Source organism: Pistacia vera, unplaced genomic scaffold (genome assembly GCF_008641045.1).
Source record: "Pistacia vera cultivar Batoury unplaced genomic scaffold, PisVer_v2 Contig284, whole genome shotgun sequence".
NCBI lineage: Eukaryota > Viridiplantae > Streptophyta > Magnoliopsida > Sapindales > Anacardiaceae > Pistacia > Pistacia vera.
Window position 1 is genome coordinate 850,071 of NW_022196095.1, and position 21,823 is coordinate 871,893.

Sequence of the window (21,823 nt, forward strand, 5' to 3'; positions counted from 1 at the left end):
CAAAGTTAGGGGGTTGAATGGGCTTGTGTGGTTCATCAACACGTAATAAGGAAAGAATATGCCGAAGCGAATACATTAATGGAATGAATTTCTCCATCTGAAATTAATAGTAACCTTGCTTGTCATTCCAATTTCTTTCTTTAGTAATATAAGATAATGAAAACACAGAATTAAGCACCGTAGTAGTGATATGATCTGAATTACAAATAATAATTAGGAAGAAAGTAGTAAACCCAAATACTCCTTCAAATCACAAGGGAAACAAGGGTATCGCCTCCAAGAATTTGCATGCAACTTCAACATCTTGATCACCTTCTCCTTGGTTGAGGATCTACCCTCCATATGCAGCAAAGCCACTAACTTCTTCACCGATCCATATATCAACATTTCCTCCAAAACCCTTTCACTTTGCTGAAAACTACTAATCAACCACAGTATCTTCACCCCCATCTTAGTTGTTGTATTCGATACATGCAATAATTTTTTTGACACTGCTGGAATCCCCATTTTATGCCCCACAAAACACATTCTTCCCTCAGCACTTTCACACATTAATTTTATCAAAACCATTACTTTCTCGCACTTAGATCCGCTTGACTCTGGTAAGAGCTCGATGAGGACAGAAACTGCCCCCACTTCGATGGCCCTTAATCGACTCTTCTTTGACGAACTTAATATCTCAATGAGAACATCTAACGCACATGAGCTAGCCTTGCTGCATATCTCATCCGATACTAGTTCTAACAATGATTTGAAGAAATCAATACCTTGATCTTCTATCATGGAATTCCAGTTAAAATCAGTTTTGGCTATCTTTTGAAATATAGTAATAGCGTAAAGTCTGGCTTCAGCGCTTCCACTTTGAAGAATGATTACCATGGACATCAGGGATTCCCGGTTGGTCAAAATCTCCAAGACTTTCTCGTGTTCCACTTCCGGTAAGGGGAGTTGATGCAGAACACCTAAAGCTTCCTCACTGGCTCTAAAGGCAACAAAATCTGAGTTTTCGACAAGAATCTGTACAAGTATTTGAACAACAATTTGGACACCACCAGATCGGATGAATTCAGCTTTGGTATGGTCACCCGTTTGGAGAATTGATCGGAGTTTCTTTAGAGAAGTTACTTTGAATGGAGTAGAATGGAGGGTTGAGAGTAAAGAGATGAAATCGTGATGATGGATGGATGAAGTTGGTGGGGATTGTTGTTTGTTAATCCAAGCTTGGATGAGACGGTTGAGAGTGTGATTGGGTGTGATGTCCAAAGTGTTGATGGATTGCATGGTAGCAGGACAAGTTTTCTTCTTGTAAATGAAGAACCATTTCTCGATGTTCTTCCGTTCGTAGGTAACGCCCGTACAGATGGTGACAGGGTCTGTCATTAACTCCATTGATATGGGGCATCTGAAATCCAATGGATAATCTTTCATCTCCATTTCCGTCTGCATCTCTTTTCTTAAGTTGTATGGAAGAGCCCTGTTATCAGATGTATATATGTGGAGGAAATAATCAAAAGTAAAATATTTTACTTAGATATGCTAGTCCTGGGAAGCTACAACATGAGTTGGTATACAGTATATGAATTGTTGGTAAGGCGGTAAAAAACCAATTCCTTAAATGAATGATAATGTAGCGGTAAGTTGGGGATGACCAATATAATTATAATTATGTATGAATGTATTTGTAGTAGATGAGATTGCGGAAGACAAGGTGCATTTGCGAATTAGAAATTCAAAACAAGGGCGATGACTGCGAGGTTTTGCATGTTCTCTACCTCAGCACTCGACTGGGCTGTTGAGCGCCTTCGCTGACTCTTTTCTTTTCTTATACATCCATCAACTTAGTAAAGATAAAGAAATATTAATTGCTTGCTCATACATGAAAACATTTAATTAGAAAGTATCAAAATCATGCCGCGATAAGTGCAAGTGATGTGCTGCGTTGGATCATGTTATATAAATATATATATTCCTACGTAGTGGAAGATGTATGTATGTTGTTCATATGTTTGGTCAAACCATATTAATATCAAGGTCAGAAATAGGAGCAGCTTTTCACACTTTCACAACCTTTGCTAGCTGACCGAACCATGGTTTGGCGGTTTACTTTTTAAAATCGTATTTTAGAAGAAAAAAAAAAAAGTAAAATTGGGTTATATTTAACAAAAAAAAGTAATTATTAATGTTTTAAGAGTTAAATAAAGTAGAATTAAATTTTAAGAATATTGAAATTAATGTATTTTTGAGTTTTTTTTATAGGATAGTGAAATAGAATAAGATAATAATAATGAAGCAAGGGGTCCTATATTATATTAAATTGAATTTTGAAAATAAAAAAGAAACACGAATGTGAAAATCAAAGGGAAGGAATGGAGGCCCATTAAGGACCCACATAAAAATAGTTAATTGAGATTGGATTGCGGAAAAATGGGCCTACGTAAGGGGGAGCGCGTATAGCCCACGAGCAGTAGAACTGAATTTGACTCACTTATTTTAGTTTTAAAATATAGCTACCCAATACATAGTTACATACCCATTGATTTAAAACGTATTTCTTTTTTATTCTTAATCATCATAATAAGTATTTAAATAATTAAACACAAGAATAATTAAAAATCCTTTATTATAATTTTATTAAGAAGGAAGCAAGAACATGCTTTTATTTAATGTCCCATGTCTTTTCTACATAGCTGAATATGATTTCCTAAGTCTTGCCATGCAATTATCTTTGGGCCTTGAATGGGGTAAATACATAACGGGAGATCCAGGATTAAGTCGTTCCACCCTGTAAAGTGTAAACACCATATTCAATCAGTTACTGCAATTCCTTTTTAATAAATCTTACTAATAGTCAATCCAACTTACCCATAATTCAGGAGAAAATGGTGAAGAAATACAGCAATTTCAAGTTTGGCCAGATCATTTCCAGGGCACAACCTGCTTCCTCCTCCAAAAGGAAGGAAAGTTCCAGCTTTGGGAGTATAACCCTAAATGCAGTCAATCAAATTATTTTACATATATATATATATATATGAACCATCCATATAACTAAACGACTTCGACATAGCTACTTACCTCCCATCTGTCAGGATTGAATTCTTTTGGATTTGGATAAATTTCAGGATCGAAGTGAACACTTCTGAACCATACCAGAACTTTCCAACCCTTGGGAATGGTGTAGCCTGAAACCCAATCAAAATCATATCATTTCTTAGTTAATCTTCATGTGCTTTGATTTCTAATACAATAATATAACATGCCTTCTAAACTTACCACTTAGATTGATATCTGATTTTGCCTCTCGAAAAACAGTGAGTGAGAATGTTACTACACGAAGAGTTTCATCAATCACCTTCAAACAAAAAGATTTAGATTTAGTTAAAAGAGCTACCCATCCATCTATTGAATCATACTAGTATACCTTGTCAAGATAAGTCATTTCTCGGATTTCTTTAAGAGTCAAACCCTTCTGTGTAGGTGGCCTCTTTTTAACAATCCTCTCTTGCTCTGCCTATATTAATATGATGAAATGCAATCAGCATCTCATATTAATTACTGAAAATTAATATAAACTGTCCTAGTAAAATACCTTAGCTTTTTCTAAAAATTCAGGGTGTTCTTGCAAGAAAATAGTAGCCCACATCATGGTATGACCAGAAGATTCATGCCCTGCATTCAAGTACATGACAAGAACATCAATGATTTCCTCATCTTCCAGTTTTCTGCCATTTCCATCTTCAACATCGAGAAGGGCATCCATCATGTCCTTCTTTTTTCCCAAATTATTGTTGTTGTTGTAGTTGTCGCCCTTCCTCTGATTTCTTCGCTCGTCCACTATAGATTGTAAAATAGCAACAAGATTTTTCCGAGCCTGAAATATATAATAATTAATTAGTTAATATTACGTAGTAGGTAGAGTAATAACATATATAATAATAGCGAAGAAGCTTGAATTGAGCACCTTAAGAGCTTTATGGTAAGCAAATCCAGGAACATTGATCGCCATGGCTCTAACCCCGTAGTTAAGTGCAGTATATTCCCTTTCCAAAGCCTCCATGACATGGTCACTCTCAGAGCTAAGAAAAATGTACATTATTATCCTAAAAGTAAGCTTTCTGAGTTGAGTTAAGAATTCGATTTGTTCCATGTTTGCCCATTTTTCCAAAGCTGATTTTACACTTCTTTCAATGTATTCCAAGTAGACAGACAATGCTTCATGACCATTAACTGGAGCAGCAGTTAAACGTCTGAGACGCTTGTGTTCTTCAAAAGAAATCCCAATGAATGATTTCTCTCCAATCAGTTTCATAGTGGAGATTGGCCAACCCGGCTTAAACGCATCATCATCCGTTAATACTCTTTTGCATGTTTCCGGCACTGTTACTATCACGCTCGGTTGCCCAAACATGAATGCTTTGTACATTCCAGTACGCCCATATCTGCATTTATATAGATATATATATATTATTTATATATATATATATACACATTAAAAACCATCAAAACAAGAAATTTTAATTATGTGCACTGCTACTGTTAGTCTTATAATTCCATCTACTCAACTGGTATTAAATTTACTATCTTCAAAATAAGACCTCGCTGTTTTATGTGAATTTGAAATCTAATGGATAAGTAGTGGGACATGAATGGGGACATGAATGATGAAACACTTTGAGTCATATCCAAATGTGGAACAGTTGTACGATTGATTTGATTATTCTCATCAACACCCAAATAAAAACATAAATAAGATGGGATATGTTCATTCATCTTTGACTAATGCCATGAAAGCCCACTAATAAGTTAATGCTTCATGAACTTGAAACTTTTTAGTAAAGAAAGGATTATCATTCATTTAAGCATAAATATACATTAATTAGTTTAAAAATTAGAAATAATAATCTAAAATAAAGAAGTAAAAAAATGGAAAATGGATGAATGTGGAGACAGGTAGAAAGTGACACGGAAGTAGAATGGAAATTTTGGATAGGAAGGGCAGTGCAACTGTTAACAAAAGAACTACAATAATTACCTTATCTTATTAAAATCCACATCTCATCACATGGAATCGTCAATAATAACTTAGGGTTGGGGATAATTATGATGGTTCATGTTAAAAAGTTTTAATTTTGATAATACTGAGAAGAGTTATGATAAAGTGATCACACACATCCATGGTATAACAAGTTTGATTCCATAGTCACTAAGTATTAAGACAAAGACAATGTAGGGTAGAAGGAGATGATAGACAAGACACACACAGTCTGAGTTATATAGTAGTCCAAACCAAACTGCTGCTTTCAACATCATGCCAACAATACAATACTAATTAACTCTATTCTCAATCTACCCTTAATTAAAACTCAAACTCTACCCAATTTCATCAGACGCAGATACAGATACAGATACAGATACAGATGAAAAAAGAAAAAAGAAAAAAGAGAGAGAAGATCACACCTGTTAACATAGGTTTCCATGAAAGAATCAGGATTTGATGACTTGAAAGCTCTAAGAAAAGACCACATATTCCCAATGAGAGGCCACCCCAAATCTCCTGGAGGTAGAGAGTACTGCTTTTCACCCAGTTTTTTCTCATACAACCACCAATTTGCTCTTTTAAGAACCCATTTTACACTCATCAAACCACAAAACATCAATACTAAAACTCCCCAAATCGAACTCATCATCATCGTCTTCAGGAACTCCATATCAATACCAACAAAAACACCCACTGTTTTTCCTCTCTTTCTGTGTTTCCTACTCCTATGTTACCCAAATATGTTATATATATACACACACACTCAATTACAGTAACTAATATACGTGGCGCTCATCTGCAAACACCACTAAAGAAATATCAGAATTTAGTGAAATATGGAGTGTCAACACAACTAAGGTTTTAAATAAGATGGAGACATGCAGAGCTGGCCGGCCTATATGTTTCTGTTTTGTTACTTTAATTGTCCTCTTGTCTTTTTCTTTTTAATTATTTCCCTGCTCCTTCTATAATCTTCTCTGTTCCTACCATATAAAACATTCTGTTATTAATTTAATAATATATCTATTACTGTCCTTTTTTTAATTTTCCATACAACATGCGTGACTTATCCTCTAAATTCATCATAATTTATTTCTTCAGTTGTCAATCTCCAAGATTCCCCCAAAATTTATTATCAATATTTGTTTCATACCTAAAACAATACATCAATTCAATGATATACCTTATATATATATAAACACATTTCATGTATAATCAATTGCCATATTTAATATTTAAAATCCAACCAGGATTCAATTATTATAAATATAAAATAATAAAAACTAGTTCACTACGGAAGGAAACATTTTTCTTTAAAAAAAAAAAAAAAAGAATTATTTAAATTCTTTTAAATGGTAAGATACATCCATTACTTACCATTTTAATATTTTTAATTTAGGGTATACATATCAAGTGTGTTCAGTTTCTAAAACCCATACTGAAAAATACTTTAAAAATGACTATAATAAATTAATAATAGAGTTATTTAATGGCAATGGAATGTTATAAATAATGGTACATTTGATATCAATCACCAAGAGATGTGTGCTTACTGCTTGATTGAATAAGGGATGAGGACAGTGGCTTGATTGGATCGTTGTCTTTCCAACATATATACAGAGATGAATAAATAAATGAGGAAATTAGGTAAGCCTCTATTTTTAGTAAAACGGCAGTTCCAGCGAACTAGTGGTTTTTAAACGTCCATTTTTCCCTTGAGAAATAGCCATAACCAATGTTCCTTAAAGTTATAACACAAGAATGTCTTCAAATCCTTACGTGGATCACCATTTTATTTTTCAATAATACTATATTTATAAAAAAAAAAAAATCTTACAAATATTTGTATATAAAGTGAAGTGATAAACTCATTAAATTCACTCTTTTATTCATTTTTTGTCACATCAATTTATATGGAGATATTTATAAGTGTAACATTACTCTTTATTTTTATTTCTCCTTAAAAAAAAACCCTAATTAATTACAAAATCTATTTATTTTATTCTTCTAAAAGAGTAATGTTACTCATATAAAGAGTATATTGTCATATCATCAATCTTTGTTTATTATATATGTATGAATATATATTAGGTCGATTCTTTAATTTATTTTAATGCCTCCTCACTTGGTATTACAAATCTTAATGGCGGAGTTTCAATGTGCAAGAATTATTAAATGCTCAATTTTTAATTTGTGTACTAAATTTTTGTGCTCCACAGATGTCCTTCTCATCCCACTTGGCAACAAATAACCGTGCTCGCTTACATGATCATGATTTTGATTAGTTTCATGCATTTGAAAGGAGATGAATATCATAAGATTCTTACATTCATTTAAACGTAAGAAATTTTTTTTTTTTTTTTAATCAAATCCTAATTTATAAAAAACAAGTGTTTGAACTTTATAATTTTATCTATATAATAAGAGGACAGAGAAGTAGTGGAGGTCCAATGCATACATGACTACAAAACTAATTGCAACACAGAAATGTGTAATTACTTAATTTTTTGAAGCTCAAGTATAAGTATTCGTACAAGAGTTATTCAGAGATTTGGGTTGATACAAATTTATGAAATTCTTGACTTCTAACAAACTCAATAAACACATGTAAAAGATAATCCCAATTTTTTCTTCCGAGTTTGCATCTAAGAATTTCGATTGAGAATCCCCATTTTATGTGACTTGAAACTGTAATTCTTTAATTAAAGAAACAAAGAAAAAACCACTAACCATATAATGGTGTAGTAATCACAAGGGTCACCCATATGTGGGATCATGTTTATAACACCCCTTAAAAACTCATAAAAAGGCGGCAACAGGCTGGTGGATCATTACCCTGATTATATAGATAAGATAACATAATAAAATGATATAGATAATATAACATAATAGTCACAAGATCAAAGATATCAAATTGCATAGGAATACCCATGGAATAGAAAGATGTAAGAGCAACACAAATCTATATTCATTCACGAACAGAAGAAAACTTCTCCTCATAAAGCCCAGATTTGTTTTTAGGTAATTGAAAACTACAAGCATCGCATAAGGGCAGTGCCCATACAGATTATAAATTGATGCACACAACAGAACACAACAGAATGTGAGTGTAACTGTTTTACCAGGAAAACACACAAAAAAGATTGGCCACAAAAAAGAACCTGAACCTGCTGTCTAGCCCTTCAATTCTCCAAGTGTATCTGGTTGACCTTTAATGTCAGGTGACTCTGAATATGATATCGAAATCAGTTGAGACCTAAACTTCTCTGCTTCATCATAATCTCCATTCCCCAGCTTTTCACCGTTTACACTTTCTGATGAGAGTTTTGAGGCAACAGTCTTGTCTGGCACTGTATAAGAGATAGTAATCAGTGCCTCCCGTGTGATTTCCTCACGAGCCTCCTTGCCAAGTGCTGATTTATCCATAAAATGACTATCTGCATGTAATACATCAACCCATTCTTTTGGAACTCATCAATCGAAAGATAGATACTAAAATAACACAAAACTTGAAATCACCAAAATGTACAGCCATATAATAAATTTATCCAGCAGTATGGGGTAATCTCTGGTGAATCTGCAAATAATTTTCATCAATAATATACTGAACTGAAATCAACCTGTAGTCTGCAGAAAATACAACATGGGAATTGGTAGATTATTGAAATTGGCATCACGGGATTTCAGTTGACAGCAAATGTCTATTGTTTATCACTTTATGCTATATGCATATATCCATGATTGCTTATAGTTGTATATTAAATATTAAATCACTCTTATGCCACAAGTAAGCGAGATTGTCCGTTGTAGGGTGCGGAAGCGTCCTAAATAGAGGCCAATTGAAGTAAATAATATCATTAATCACTGCTTGTAGATTCTAAAAATATGATTAGTTTGGTCAAAATTTGGAGGTGAAGCACAAAAAAAATTTAAATAAATTGTCCCTTATTGAAGAATTAAAAACAAAAACCCCTGACTAAAGTTGAAGTGGTTGACGCTAGATGCAGTGCAGCCATGAATATGTATGTATAAACACAGAACCTTATCAGCACAAAGAATTAATTAACGAATGAAAAGCAGGAAAGGATTTCAAGTAAAAACATTCCGATCTATATTAATTAGAAGAAGACAGGTCAACGGTGAAGGGATAGACAGTCATAAACCCTAAAATGAAATAGATATCTATGATTAATAAACATAAAAGAAAAAGATAGAATTATAGATCAGAGAAAGAGAGAAAGTACCGAAGAGATGAAGATGATTGATACTTCAATACAAACAACAAACCAACCACGGATGCTTTCTTTCTATATTTAAAGACAAAGAAACTCATTGACCTTATCAATTTTTTTTGAAATTCTCTTTTACCGTTCCACTTCCACATCCACATCCACTTAACCACTTGTGCTTTGCTGTAATAAACAAACATATGGGCCTCGCCTAATCGACCGGCCCACATTATCTCAATTTTTCTAATTTTCAACGTAATTTCCATTTAGAATTAGGTGAATTTTTCTGTCATTCTTCTAAATTCTAATAATCAATCAATTCAGTACGAATCATGCTTATCGATAAACAAAGAACTGTTAAATAAAAATGACGTAACTTGCCCAGACACCCCGTTCAAAAAAAAAAAAAAAAAATGTTAAATACTATGCTATTAATTTTAATCTGCTAATTGATTGTATCGCACTCTCAATTCAATTTTAAAACCGAAACCCCCATAAACTTTACAATAAAACTATCCTTACTCATGATCTTCCTAACCATTTTATTAATCTGTGTAAATATAAAACATAATACAAGTATCATACGCATAATACAGGTACCATATGTAATTTTAACAAAGGATAGTAAGATGGTTAGTAAAATCGTGAATAAACATAGCATTACTCTAAACTTTATAATACGCCTACCAACATTACTCTACCATAAGCTAAACTTAAAATTGAAACAGAAATAGCTTGTTGGTCACTTCTCTTATTTCTTGCTATTATTTTTTTTTACATTTTTTGTATGTGTTAAAAATATTTTGCCAACAGGACAGAGGGCATGGACGTCAACTGAAAATAACCCTCAAAACTAAACATCTAAATCCGCCAGCTATTCTGCTTCTTTGCTTCAAAGGATGCTCCATCATTAAGCATATCCTGAGCATCACTTTCCATTCCCAGTTTGTTTAGTGCAAGAGCTTGAATGTAGAAGGCAGTGGGCCACTCTGGTAAGCACACCTGAGCCTGCATTGCATCTCTCAAAGCAAGTTCTGCTTGTTCAATCATCAGGTATGACAACGCTCGTCTCACAAACACAGTACCCGAAGGAACAGACATCATCGATACCAGCTGAATTTAGGGAAAAAAAAATGATAAGCATGTTCACATTTCAGCGAATTAAATATACACTTATTCATTGTATAGGAGAAGCGGTTGATCACCTAAATAGAGATATCAAAAAAGAAAAGCATGCTAAACAAATTATTAGCAAGAGAAACACATACCAGATTAATCAACTTATTATGACCAAAAAGTGCATAAAAATATACTAATAACGGGGATGCACCTTCGGACACAAAATGGTGAAAAAGTGAAAGCTTAACCTGTGAAATTAACTAGTCAAGCCTGCAGGCCAAAGCTCGACTCGAATAGGCTCACAAATAGGGCCTAGTAAACAATATTTGTTCGTTTCCATTTGTTCAGTATATGATGCATATCTTTTTCTGATTCATGGCGTGAGGGAGGAAAAGAGGGAAAAGGGATAGTGCGTGCAGCTGAATGAATAGACACAACATAGTCGAACAACTATCCAACTAATATAGGAAAAATAATGGAAAATACGAATATTCATGAACTGTCATATTTAAGTGTAAATAAAAGTTACTTTTACCCAATTGACAACTCCACATGCCAACCTCAATTATGACTGTAATTATGTTCAATAGTAGAGAAAGAGGAAGGTACCTTTGAGTAATAGTCAATAGCATTTTTGAAATCCTTGTCTCTAAATGCAATATCCCCAATTTTTTTTGTATTCAACATGTCTTGAACTTGTTGCGTCCATTCTTGAAAAGAGAGCTTCAATAAAAAAAGGTTTGCAGCAAATGAGATCATTAAAAGAACAAGTACCACCAGAACACCACAAATAAAGAGATTATACGAAATAGTAATCATTTTGCAATACTAGGAGACTACATCTTTCACCATATATTATATAGAGAATCAGCAAACACTTAGTAGTATTTGTTTAAAAAACCAATGGAAAGATGCTGCCAGTTTCAGTCAGGTAAAAGAAAAGAAAGAAAACAAACGGTTTGTACTTCTGAGTTCCCAAAGAAGATGCTAATTCTTTCATTTCTCTCTTTCTAGTCCAAGTGTCCAACAGATAGTAGAGTAACATGGTAACAACGAAGAGAGAAGATCTGGCTCACCTCATTTTCTGCACCCTCTTCATCTTTATAACCAGTTTTAAGCAACATATCATGCACTGCAGTAAGATCCATTCGTGCACAAGCTTTCCCAAGGGGGGATAGCATAGTTGGCAATGCCACTGGAGTTTTCAGTAGACCCATTAGAACATGTGATGCAACCTAAGAGAATCATTACAAACAAAAACACCTTAGTAGGCTATGATGCATGTATAAATCAAGAAAAAACAGCACACCAACTTCCAGTTATGTCCAAAGGCACTTTTAGATTTTACCTCCGTTTGCTTTTGGAGGAGTACCACTGCCGTAAGAAGAAACTTAACATCCGGTCGATCTTTAGCCTCATACTGGAGACATTTTGAGGCTAGTTCAACCAATTGAGTAGCATCATCATCAGCATATTGTCCTTCCAAGGATGAATCCATTAATAATAACAAATTTTTGCCTCTTATTAAGTCCAATGCCTGAGAAACAACAATGATGGGACAAAATCAAACATAAATAATACCAGTTTTAGTTAAAGCCTCATTACAATTAATTAGTACAAACAAGTAGGCTGAGCCTGTGTATCAATTCCAGTGAACCACATTTCCTATCTGTACAACACATAAAACTGAAGAAACAACAAAGTAGCGTACCACTGAATAGGAGACCCAGATATGACAATACCAGTTATAAAAAACTCTGATTCAAAAAGTCAAAGCGGATATCTTAAATTTTCTTTTTATCACATTATTCTTATTAAATCCTAGTAACCTACCCATAATTTCCCAATCCTACAAATTCATTTTTTGGCTAAGATGGCTCTGCAAATACACTTTCACTTTGGTAGGTATAGGATGGCAATAACTCGTAAACCCTACTGCTGTTTCTATCACAATAATAACCCACAGGCAGAACCAATAGTGAGCTAAAAGACTATTAAAAACAGTACTCAGATAACAGAATTGAACTAAAATTCAAAATAAAGATCATAAGAAGAATGAAGCATACATGGCTTGGAGGTATATGCTTTCCACTCAAAAGGTCCAACAGAACAGTTCCATAGCTGTAGATCACACTCTCTGGGATGACCCTACCTGCAACATTTGATCATCCAGATCATAGAGAGCGAATATATAATTGTGTGGTCAGAAATTCTTTGCTTTCAGAGTGATTATCTACACTATGATTCACTGGTTTTAGATGCCTCAGCAGCAACAAATACAATGATCTATTCTTGGTTTCTCCACAAAGCAGTGATTTCGACCAATATAGTTGCTGGCAGGATTACCATGAGTGCCCATGGAGAAGACAACGCTCCTCCCTAAATTTCAATAAAAGTAATAATGCTTGTTTTGTATAAAGGAACTACTGTGTCTCAAAGGCCAAACAAAACAATGACATAGACTTGATTGCATTTAAATTATTTAATCGATTCTAAGTCAGACTTTATTATAAGAGAAACATAAAATCTTCAAATCGAAATTCTTTAAAAAAGTAAACAGCCAATTAGCATACTTAAATGTAAATTTAATGTACATGAAAATAAAAATGAAATTAGAATGATTTACCTGTTCGTAAAAATTCTGGTGGAGTATAAGCTAAATTTGTGCTGTAGCTTTTTCCATCTCTGCTATTTTTCATAAGACCAAAACTGGATAATCGAGGGTCACCATCCTGCCATAATGATTTAATCAAATTCAACACCAAATCGTTTAAGTTTGTTGACACCAGAAAACAGGCCTACTTTCAAGTGGATGAGAAAAAGAAATATGAATTATAAACAAATTTGAAACTTAAGTAAACAAAAGATTGTGTAACATGAATTATAAACTAATTTGAAACTTAAATAACAAAAGATTGCGTTTGAGTGTTTAAATATTTTTCTACTCTCTATTCATAGAAAAGGGTTTACTATTATATCAACGATGATACTGATATATAATTCCCTTTTTCCTAGTCTTCAACTTCCTCCCTTAATCTCTCAAATATGGAAATCTTCATAATTAACAATTTCAGAATAAAAGACAGTAGCGATGAAATGTTTTAAAGGTGCACGTTGAAAACTTATATCAATCCAATTAGCTTCAACACCACCAAAAACAAAAAATATCTGTTTACAAACCAAATATTGTGATTGTGCCAGCTCTCCTAAGAAATCCAAAAGTTTAGAGGTAATCAAAGTGTGCCGTTAAATTAAAGAAAATTAATAGCATCAGAAAGGTATTGTATTGTTAAAGTAGAATAAGGAACAGATGTAGTATCATCCAGCAAGCTCATACTAAGATAATGGAAATAGTAAAGTTAAAATGTAACCTCATCGAAAAGAACCCTGTAAGCATTTAAATCATGATAGATATTATGGTTTTGAGAATTGCAATGATCAAGTGCTTGCGCAATATGGTAAGCAACTCTGAGACGCATTTCCCACGGGAATGGTTGTTTTTCCCAATGAAAGAGGTGCTTGGAGAGGGTATCATTAGGCATGTACTCAGCCACCAATAAGCGCTCATCTCCCTCCGCGCAACAACCAATCAAATTCACCAATCTCTTATGCCGAACTTTGCCCACACCAGCAGCCTCCGTCTATAAGTCAATGTACCAAAGATTAAAGATTTAAAAAGAAATTGAAAAAATAACTAAAAAAAGGAGCGTGCTTTGGTTACCACAAACTGATGAGGGTCGGGCCATGATTGCCTTGAGAAGCGCTTGATAGCAACCACACGATTGTTCTTGAGCTTTCCTTTGTAGACAACATTGGGAGCTTTCTCTCCACTCTCCGACACAATTAATTCGCTGCTGAAACCATTGGTGGCCGTTCGGAGTTCAGCCAGGGCGAACTCTTTGAATGCAGGCACTGGTTCCTCTTCATTAACATCACCTTCATTCATTAATTCATATTAACAAGTAGACAAAATATGATATAAAAAGAAGTAGAGAGAACGAAGGAAACGTACCTAGATCTGGGTTGGGTTCAGGAGGAGGAGGTTGTTGATCAGGAGATGGTAGATGTGCAGTTTTGGACTGAAAACAGCCCATCACTTTGCTACAAATACAATAATAGTGTTAGTTTTCTTAACATTCACATACAAGTTAGTAGTGTTAGATTGCAGAGTGTGAGATGGAGGATGTTTTGAGGGTTGACTGAATGGCTGACTTGGACGTGATGATTGATGTGTAAAGTCAAAATATAGGAACCGAGTGAAGTGAAGTTGGGTAAATTTTGTTAATCAAGACATCAAAGAGAAAAGAAGACAGGCAGAGTCACATGACAAGCTCACCAATTAACCACGTCACGTGAACTGTCTTCACTCAATACAAATTAAGTTTATCTGTTACTGTTACTAACTTATTATGNACATAGGCTGGGAGTAGGCTGAGGAAAGACCCAATTAATATAGGAAAAATGTTATCCTTACAAAGACACATACAAAAAGGGCTACAAAGTGACATTATCCAGAAGGAAAAAACAAAGGAAAAACAGAAAAAGAGAAAGAAAGAGAGAGAGAAATCATGAAAATCAAGGGTATGATTGTCTTTGTATACCTCTTTGTATGTGTTTTTGTAAAACTAGCATTGCTCTTCATATATATGAGGGAGATCATTTTATCTGTCTTTTTCAATCTGATAGACTGATAAGTGGAGTTCATATCTATTACATATCGCACGTCTCCCATATTATCTGTCCATTTCAATCTGATAAGTGGAGTTCATATCTATCTGGACCAAATTTCTCTTGTGAAGAGGAAACAAGTTACATCAATCTTAATTATTATTATTTCCAAACGTTTATATTATGTTAATCAACTCAATAACGCCGAAGAAATTTTAAATTAAATTATACTTTTCTTCAAACTTGAAATTGTCAATCTGTGCTTATCCAAGTAAAACAAAGACATCACGTGTTTCAAAAAGTTGCAACTTGCCGACAAAGGCGGCAGAAAATTTAAAAACTGATAAGCTAGTTTAGATATTACTTGGGCTTTTGTACCTCCACAATTTTCAATTATTGTATTATTAATTAGTATCACAATTTTGTATTGTAGTTGATTAAAAAGCAAAACATTTGTTGAATTCTGTGTGTAAAGAGTTAATGGAGGTCCCAAATATGTAAATATTAGCAAACCCATTTTGGTTAATTATTTGGTTTTAATTTTGCTAAAACTTTTAATACAGTATATACAGTACATGTATTAATTATGTATGGTTGAATTAATTACTGATAAGCAAGTTGGAATAAGACGTGGTGGAATTGAATAGGACGGTGGGGGTTTTCATGTTGAAACTTGAAAGAGAAATTAGACTCAAAGTCTAACCTACAAATTTGGAAGTTTGTGTAGTGACCCCACGAAAGGGACTCATTAGTCATCACGTATGACGTATCCCGACTTTCTCGCGATTGAACTTTGAAGTATTGCTATAACTTATTACTTGACTTATCTTTCCAACTTGTCCTATTTAAAAGATAAGTGACATTTAGCTGGAAATTTGGATACGACCCGTCATGAATCTGGAAATTTTTATCATTTAAATAATATATATACATAGATAACGTAATAAACATTTATAGCAAGCATTTTTATGCATTGCCAAATACTAGAATGTTCAGTTACCAACATAGGTACAGGGAGCATTTGATAGCTTTATCTGAATTCATCTTTCATTTTTAAAGAGAGCTGAACTACCCTAACTAAATAACTGTTGAATGGACTGTTGCTGGTTTACTGTGGCAAACATCCAAAAGAAAGAAAGAAAAGGACCATAATCCACATACTTCCTAGTACTAATATCTTAAAATTTAATCAACTCATACTGATAATACTGGGCTAACTTAGCTCCACCTCATCTATACATATACACGTAATTGTATAATAATATAACCACATCTCATCAGTTATTTTATACCACTTAATTTCTTGAATGCAATTCATTTTAATTACATAATTAGCAGCCATATGTGATTCCTTTGTAAAAAAAGGCAGCTATATTTTATACCAAGGTTTTAAAACCCGACCCGAAGAGTGACACGGGTCATTGGGTTGGCCAGTCGAACCAGTTCAATCATCGAGTCGAACCGTGATGTCATCATATTGATTTTAACATAATGACATCATTCTGATGTCAGCATGATATATATAAAAATAATAAATAATAAAATACAGTTCAACTGTTGGGTTGAATTGATTGGACCGACAGTTCGTAACAAAATATCTGGTTCAATTGCATTTCAAACTGGATTATTTAATATTTTTGGTTTTTAAGTCGAACCAACCTGACTCGATCATCGGTTCCCAATTCAACCGGTTGAATCGGCTGGGCTCGGTTGGGTTTTAAAACCATGTTATATACAAATGAAACACTTATTAAGTTGCGTGTGCTTGCTTCGTAGACCTTGCTGAGCTTGTATTAAAATTATTGAAATCAATTAATGTACGTATTTCCTTGTCTTCACTCCATAATCCCATAATTAGGCCACGAAGCAAGATTAAACGGTGTCAAAGTCAATATGACCCTCCCAGAAGCGTCCCAAAAGAAACAAACACTGATAAATATAATGTTAAGCTAGGGTTGCAACTAATTGAGATTAAGCTGTCCAACTAGGATTGGAGAATCAAATTAAAAAAGGAATAGCTAGGTGCATGCTTGAATTATCTCAAATCAAGACAGCTTAATCACAGCCAGTTGGGATATTCATATTATAGTTGAAAGAGACATGATTTACTTACTGCTTATGATCATGATAATATGATGCATTCTTTATCCAACAATTGTCACCCAGCTTTTTGCCCCCACCTCACCTGTTGGCTGTTCCTTCCAACACATTTCCTTTTTCTTCTCACGTTCTCTCTACCGTTCATTTTTCCCTCCCTTCCTCTATATATACACCTCCTAGTTCCTACACCCACCGCACTTCCACATTACTCCCATTTCTTTCCTAATCTCAATCTTCTTCTTCTCCAAAATCTCTCTCTCTCTTTTGTTTATTATGTTATACTTCATCAATGGATTTTTTCAACTTTTGCAACGAGGTTTGTCAATCAAATCCAAATTCTTCTTTTACACTGAAAATGCTTATATTTTCCCCCCTTCTTTCTGAAATTTATTGCGACTTTGATCATAATATATATCATTGTGAAGACTCGCCTCTTTGGCTATATTCATCAAACTTTACTGCTTGTTGCTTCTGCCATCTCCTTGTTAATACCTCTAGCCAAGCCTTTTTTTGGCTATATATTTATTGAATGATATATATGTCAAGGGGTTTTTTTGCTTCTGCATACGTGCGCATAAATGTTTGTTTAACTTCATCTTCATGCATGTAGGACCTTCCGACATCTGACTATTGGGCTTAAAACATGTTGAAGAACAAAACAATTAGATGGTCGATTCACCTCTTATTCTCTTTTGTTAAATCATGAGTTACAGAAGAAAAGAGTAACTCAATTCAAGCATGTATATATTTCTTTATAAATTAGTACACCATGTCTCACGTGCATTCTAATTTGCTACTTTTTGGGGGCCCTCTTCATAGTTTTTTTTTTTTGTTTTAAGAGGGAAGAAAACACAGTTAAAATGCTACTTTAATTAACCAAATCCTGTTTAAATTAACAAGCTATTTAGTATTTAGCTAGGGGAGGTGGACTTCACTACAGTCACTCTCATTTAGAATAGTAAAGAGGCGCATCAAATTAATCGTTATATATTTGTCTTTGGATGATTAAGGAGTAAATAACTGGTGAAAGAAAATATATGAAACGTATATGTGTCTAGCTTTAAACTTGTAATTAGAGATTCGAAGTAATAGGTGTAGTGAGTGGTTAATAATTTGTGTCGGTGATGGATGCAGAATATGTTCCTGCAAGCATGTGTATCAGTATATAGTCCAAATTCTGATTGAGAAAGTTGAAAGCTTACGAAAGGCTGATCAGGTGCAGACTGAATGATGAGTTAGGCCATGGAACATCTCTATGTGTATAGAGTGTGGTGTCTTAATAATAGCGAGGCATGTATTAGTATTAGTGTTTGGTGAAAGGTCTTTTCCTACTATGAGTATCACTCATGGCCATGGAAATTGGAATCCCATCTAGCTGTCTGCTTCTCTCACCAAGCCCTTCGGACATGGGATTCACGTACCCTTTATTTCTTTCTTATTTAAAATTCGACAACGAAAGTGGCTTCAGTTTTTGTTGTCCCATGTTCTTTTGGCAGATCGTATATCCAAACACATATATTCACTTCAGTCAATTAGGATGTACTTCTAAGTCTAAGAAAATATATAATTACAAAAAGATTTGAAAAATAATATATAATGACAACCAATAAATTACTTCAATTTTCATCATTTATGTACACTCTTCAACTTTACAACATGTAAAATCCATTACGTCTTTCATATTTTATTTATTTGATCTTATTCCGGCTGTCATTTAACATTTCGTTCACGTCATGGCTGGCTCAAGCATGCAATATTTCTCGATCGTTCTTTGCGTATTCTGAATTAGTTTTAAGACTCTATATCTAATTAATGTTGGTAAAAAATTTTCAGGGTATAGTAGAGGAGAAGATAAACAAGGAGCAAGAGGCATGTACTCTAGATGGAGCTGTTGATCGACATGGTCGTCCCGCGATCCGGGAAAGATCTGGAACATGGATTGCTGGAATTCTTATCTTAGGTAATTAATTATTGATGATATTTATGTATGGGCCAATATCTTAAGTTTTATTTTTTAATTATCGATGGTAGACTGTGAAAGTTATGTTATTGTTATGGTCCGCCATTTTTTCATATATTATAATGTGATTGCTTTTAAATTTTAGATTAGACGTACGAAAAAATGATATATATTTATGTATATGTACAAACGATTTCTCTTAATACCATTGTTTTATATTGGCAGCTAATTAATATGGGTAGTTAAGCATTATCATATATTAAAGAAATTCTCTTTTAATAATATTTATGTTAATTGATTCGTTTTTCTGAAAAAAATTCAGTGAATCAAGGACTGGCCACGTTGGCATTCTTTGGAGTAGGTGTGAACTTGGTACTGTTTTTGACAAGGGTGTTGGGCCAGAATAATGCTGAGGCGGCAAACAATGTGAGCAAATGGACAGGCACCGTCTATATGTTCTCATTGCTTGGCGCCTTCCTCAGTGACTCTTACTGGGGAAGGTACAAGACTTGTGCTATCTTCCAGGCCATCTTTGTCATTGTAAGTTGCTTATACTTAACAATTTACATTAATAATTATACTGTAACTACTGTTTCCTAAATTAACTCTTCATTTGTAACTGCAGGGACTTGTATCATTATCAGTGTCAACCTACGCATTCTTACTGAAGCCCAGTGGCTGTGGCGATGATAAAACTCCATGTGGATCTCATTCAAAAATCCATATTACACTGTTCTATCTCTCTATATACTTGATTGCCCTAGGAAACGGAGGGTACCAACCCAATATAGCTACATTTGGGGCGGATCAGTTTGATGAAGAGGACCCCAAGGAAGGGATATCGAAAATAGCCTTCTTCAGCTACTTTTACTTGGCTTTGAACCTTGGCTCTCTCTTTTCAAATACTATATTGGGATATTTTGAGGATGAAGGGATGTGGACGCTGGGATTTTGGGCTTCAGCTGCCTCTGCTACTGTGGCATTGGTCCTGTTTCTGGTTGGAACTCCCAGATACAGGCATTTTAAACCCAGTGGCAATCCTCTAGCCAGGTTTTGCCAAGTGGTGGTTGCAGCAACAAGAAAATGGAAGGTCCAGATGACTCCAGGTGATGAGGATCTCTTTGAGGTCGATGTAAACGAAAAATCCAAGAGTGGGGCTAGAAAGATTTTCCACTCTCAAAGTTTCAAGTAAGTTATATATTATAGTCCACTCAACTTCTAGAATCATATATAGATGGATGTTGGTTAATTAATTGGAGTTATATAATTATGATCAGGTTCTTGAATAGAGCGGCAGCCATCACATCGAACGATTACATTGACGAAGAGAATGATGCCAGCAATATTAATCCCTGGCGTCTTTGCACGGTGACCCAAGTGGAAGAAGTTAAATGCATACTGAGACTCCTGCCAATTTGGTTATGCACAATACTTTACTCAGTAATTTTCACCCAAATGGCATCACTTTTTGTGGAACAAGGAGCTGCTATGAAAACAAACATTTCAAGATTTCACATCCCTCCAGCGAGCATGTCTAGCTTTGAAATTCTGAGTGTTGCAGCTTTCATATTTATATATAGGAGAGTTGTTGATCCTCTAGTTGCGAGACTAAGAAAGACAAAGTCAAAAGGTCTGACAGAGCTTCAGAGGATGGGAATCGGTCTTGTGATAGCAATAGCAGCAATGGTATCAACAGGAGTTGTAGAGATATTCAGGTTGAAGTATGCGAAGAAAGAATGTAGGAATTGTGAAAGCGCAAGTTCAATGAGCATATTTTGGCAAATTCCTCAGTATGTACTGATAGGAGCATCAGAGGTATTTATGTATGTGGGTCAATTAGAGTTCTTTAATGGTCAGGCACCAGATGGATTAAAGAGTTTTGGAAGTGCACTTTGCATGACATCGATATCTCTGGGAAATTATGTAAGTAGCTTGCTTGTAACAATTGTGATGAAAATATCAACCAGAGATGATATGCCTGGTTGGATCCCAGGAAATCTTAACAAAGGTCATCTAGACAGATTTTATTTTCTTTTAGCAGCTTTAACAGCTGCTGATCTCCTCGTCTACATCATCTGCGCTAGATGGTATAAGTATATCAAATTTGAGGAAAGGAGTTGTAGGGGCCAACACAATATCATCACCACTCTGCAGGCTGATCTAAGAGTTTGAACTTAATCTATCTTTTTAATTAAATCACTTAGTGCAAGGGCTTTTCCTTTTGCCATGAAACTTGGAGAAATGCATGCATTTTTCATTTCTCTCAGTTGAGCGCAAGGCTTTTATTTATTATGATAAGCAAGTTGAAAGTGTCTTCTGTAACCATAGTATCTTTTATTTGTATTTTAATTCTAATATCGCTTTACCAATTTTCCTGTTTGCCTTTTAAGTTTAAACTATAATATTCTTTCATCGTCGGTGATTGAATGGGCGCCAGTCCAAGATTAATCTAATGAGCTAGGAGACAGGACAAAAGAATGGACCCTATCACTCCTTTTATTGACCAAATTAAAGGGAAATTCAAGGAACATTATATAAATATATAAAAAGTAAAAGGAGTTTCGCCAATTCACCATGGCCATGGCTTTGATTTTCTAATTCGCCATGTAAAAGTGAGTAATTTTAAAGTTATCATTGCAAATTGGTGGCAGAGGATAAATGAATTATGATATATAATATCTATATATATTCTAATTCTGTTTATATGTACAA

General features: G+C 34.3%; 4 protein-coding genes across 5 annotated transcripts; 1 reads left to right on the forward strand and 3 right to left on the reverse strand.

Annotated features, from left to right (window-relative positions):
• Window positions 1–181: 181 nt before the first annotated feature.
• On the reverse strand, window positions 182–1,581 carry LOC116134329 (E3 ubiquitin-protein ligase PUB23-like). Its single transcript, XM_031420016.1, has one exon. It carries the CDS (start codon window positions 1,444–1,446, stop codon window positions 214–216), a length of 1,233 nt encoding a protein of 410 aa, XP_031275876.1. The 5' UTR covers window positions 1,447–1,581; the 3' UTR covers window positions 182–213.
• Window positions 1,582–2,603: 1,022 nt separating this feature from the next.
• On the reverse strand, window positions 2,604–5,868 carry LOC116134245 (ent-kaurenoic acid oxidase 2). Its single transcript, XM_031419917.1, has 8 exons — window positions 5,455–5,868; window positions 3,959–4,436; window positions 3,587–3,868; window positions 3,419–3,508; window positions 3,271–3,349; window positions 3,073–3,179; window positions 2,863–2,984; window positions 2,604–2,782 (listed from the first exon to the last, which is right to left on the reverse strand). Exons 1-8 carry the CDS (start codon window positions 5,703–5,705, stop codon window positions 2,680–2,682), a joined length of 1,512 nt encoding a protein of 503 aa, XP_031275777.1. The 5' UTR covers window positions 5,706–5,868; the 3' UTR covers window positions 2,604–2,679.
• A 4,065-nt stretch (window positions 5,869–9,933) lies between these two features.
• Window positions 9,934–14,687, reverse strand: LOC116134197 (serine/threonine-protein kinase BSK2-like). 2 transcript variants are annotated; one of them, XM_031419872.1, is made up of 9 exons: window positions 14,396–14,687; window positions 14,105–14,304; window positions 13,755–14,024; window positions 13,010–13,115; window positions 12,450–12,535; window positions 11,732–11,920; window positions 11,460–11,618; window positions 10,993–11,106; window positions 9,934–10,377 (listed from the first exon to the last, which is right to left on the reverse strand). In XM_031419872.1, the coding sequence occupies exons 1-9, from the start codon at window positions 14,475–14,477 to the stop codon at window positions 10,126–10,128; spliced, it is 1,458 nt and encodes a 485-aa protein (XP_031275732.1). In that variant the 5' UTR covers window positions 14,478–14,687; the 3' UTR covers window positions 9,934–10,125. The 2 variants fall into 2 exon arrangements, with proteins under 2 accessions (XP_031275732.1, XP_031275731.1); XM_031419871.1 differs by having other exon boundaries at window positions 14,105–14,319; window positions 14,396–14,684.
• Window positions 14,688–17,332: 2,645 nt separating this feature from the next.
• LOC116134196 (protein NRT1/ PTR FAMILY 7.3-like) lies at window positions 17,333–21,480 on the forward strand. Its single transcript, XM_031419870.1, has 5 exons — window positions 17,333–17,467; window positions 18,985–19,111; window positions 19,434–19,651; window positions 19,737–20,299; window positions 20,389–21,480. Exons 1-5 carry the CDS (start codon window positions 17,441–17,443, stop codon window positions 21,281–21,283), a joined length of 1,830 nt encoding a protein of 609 aa, XP_031275730.1. The 5' UTR covers window positions 17,333–17,440; the 3' UTR covers window positions 21,284–21,480.
• The last annotated feature ends 343 nt before the right edge of the window (window positions 21,481–21,823 follow it).

Coding starts and splice junctions, on each gene's coding strand:
- LOC116134197 (XM_031419871.1), bottom strand. CDS start 14,477: ATGGGCTGTTTTCAGTCCAAAACTGCACATCTACCATCTCCTGATCAA. Junction 11,921..12,449: donor AGCATATACCTCCAAGCCAT/GTATGCTTCATT, acceptor GTTGTTTCTCAG/GCATTGGACTTAATAAGAGG. Junction 11,619..11,731: donor TCCTCCAAAAGCAAACGGAG/GTAAAATCTAAA, acceptor TGATTCTCTTAG/GTTGCATCACATGTTCTAAT.
- LOC116134329 (XM_031420016.1), bottom strand. CDS start 1,446: ATGCAGACGGAAATGGAGATGAAAGATTATCCATTGGATTTCAGATGC.
- LOC116134196 (XM_031419870.1), top strand. CDS start 17,441: ATGGATTTTTTCAACTTTTGCAACGAG. Junction 17,468..18,984: donor TTTTCAACTTTTGCAACGAG/GTTTGTCAATCA, acceptor AAAAATTTTCAG/GGTATAGTAGAGGAGAAGAT. Junction 19,112..19,433: donor TGCTGGAATTCTTATCTTAG/GTAATTAATTAT, acceptor AAAAAAATTCAG/TGAATCAAGGACTGGCCACG.
- LOC116134245 (XM_031419917.1), bottom strand. CDS start 5,705: ATGGAGTTCCTGAAGACGATGATGATGAGTTCGATTTGGGGAGTTTTA. Junction 4,437..5,454: donor ATGGAAACCTATGTTAACAG/GTGTGATCTTCT, acceptor ATATAAATGCAG/ATATGGGCGTACTGGAATGT. Junction 3,180..3,270: donor ATCAGATATCAATCTAAGTG/GTAAGTTTAGAA, acceptor ATTGGGTTTCAG/GCTACACCATTCCCAAGGGT.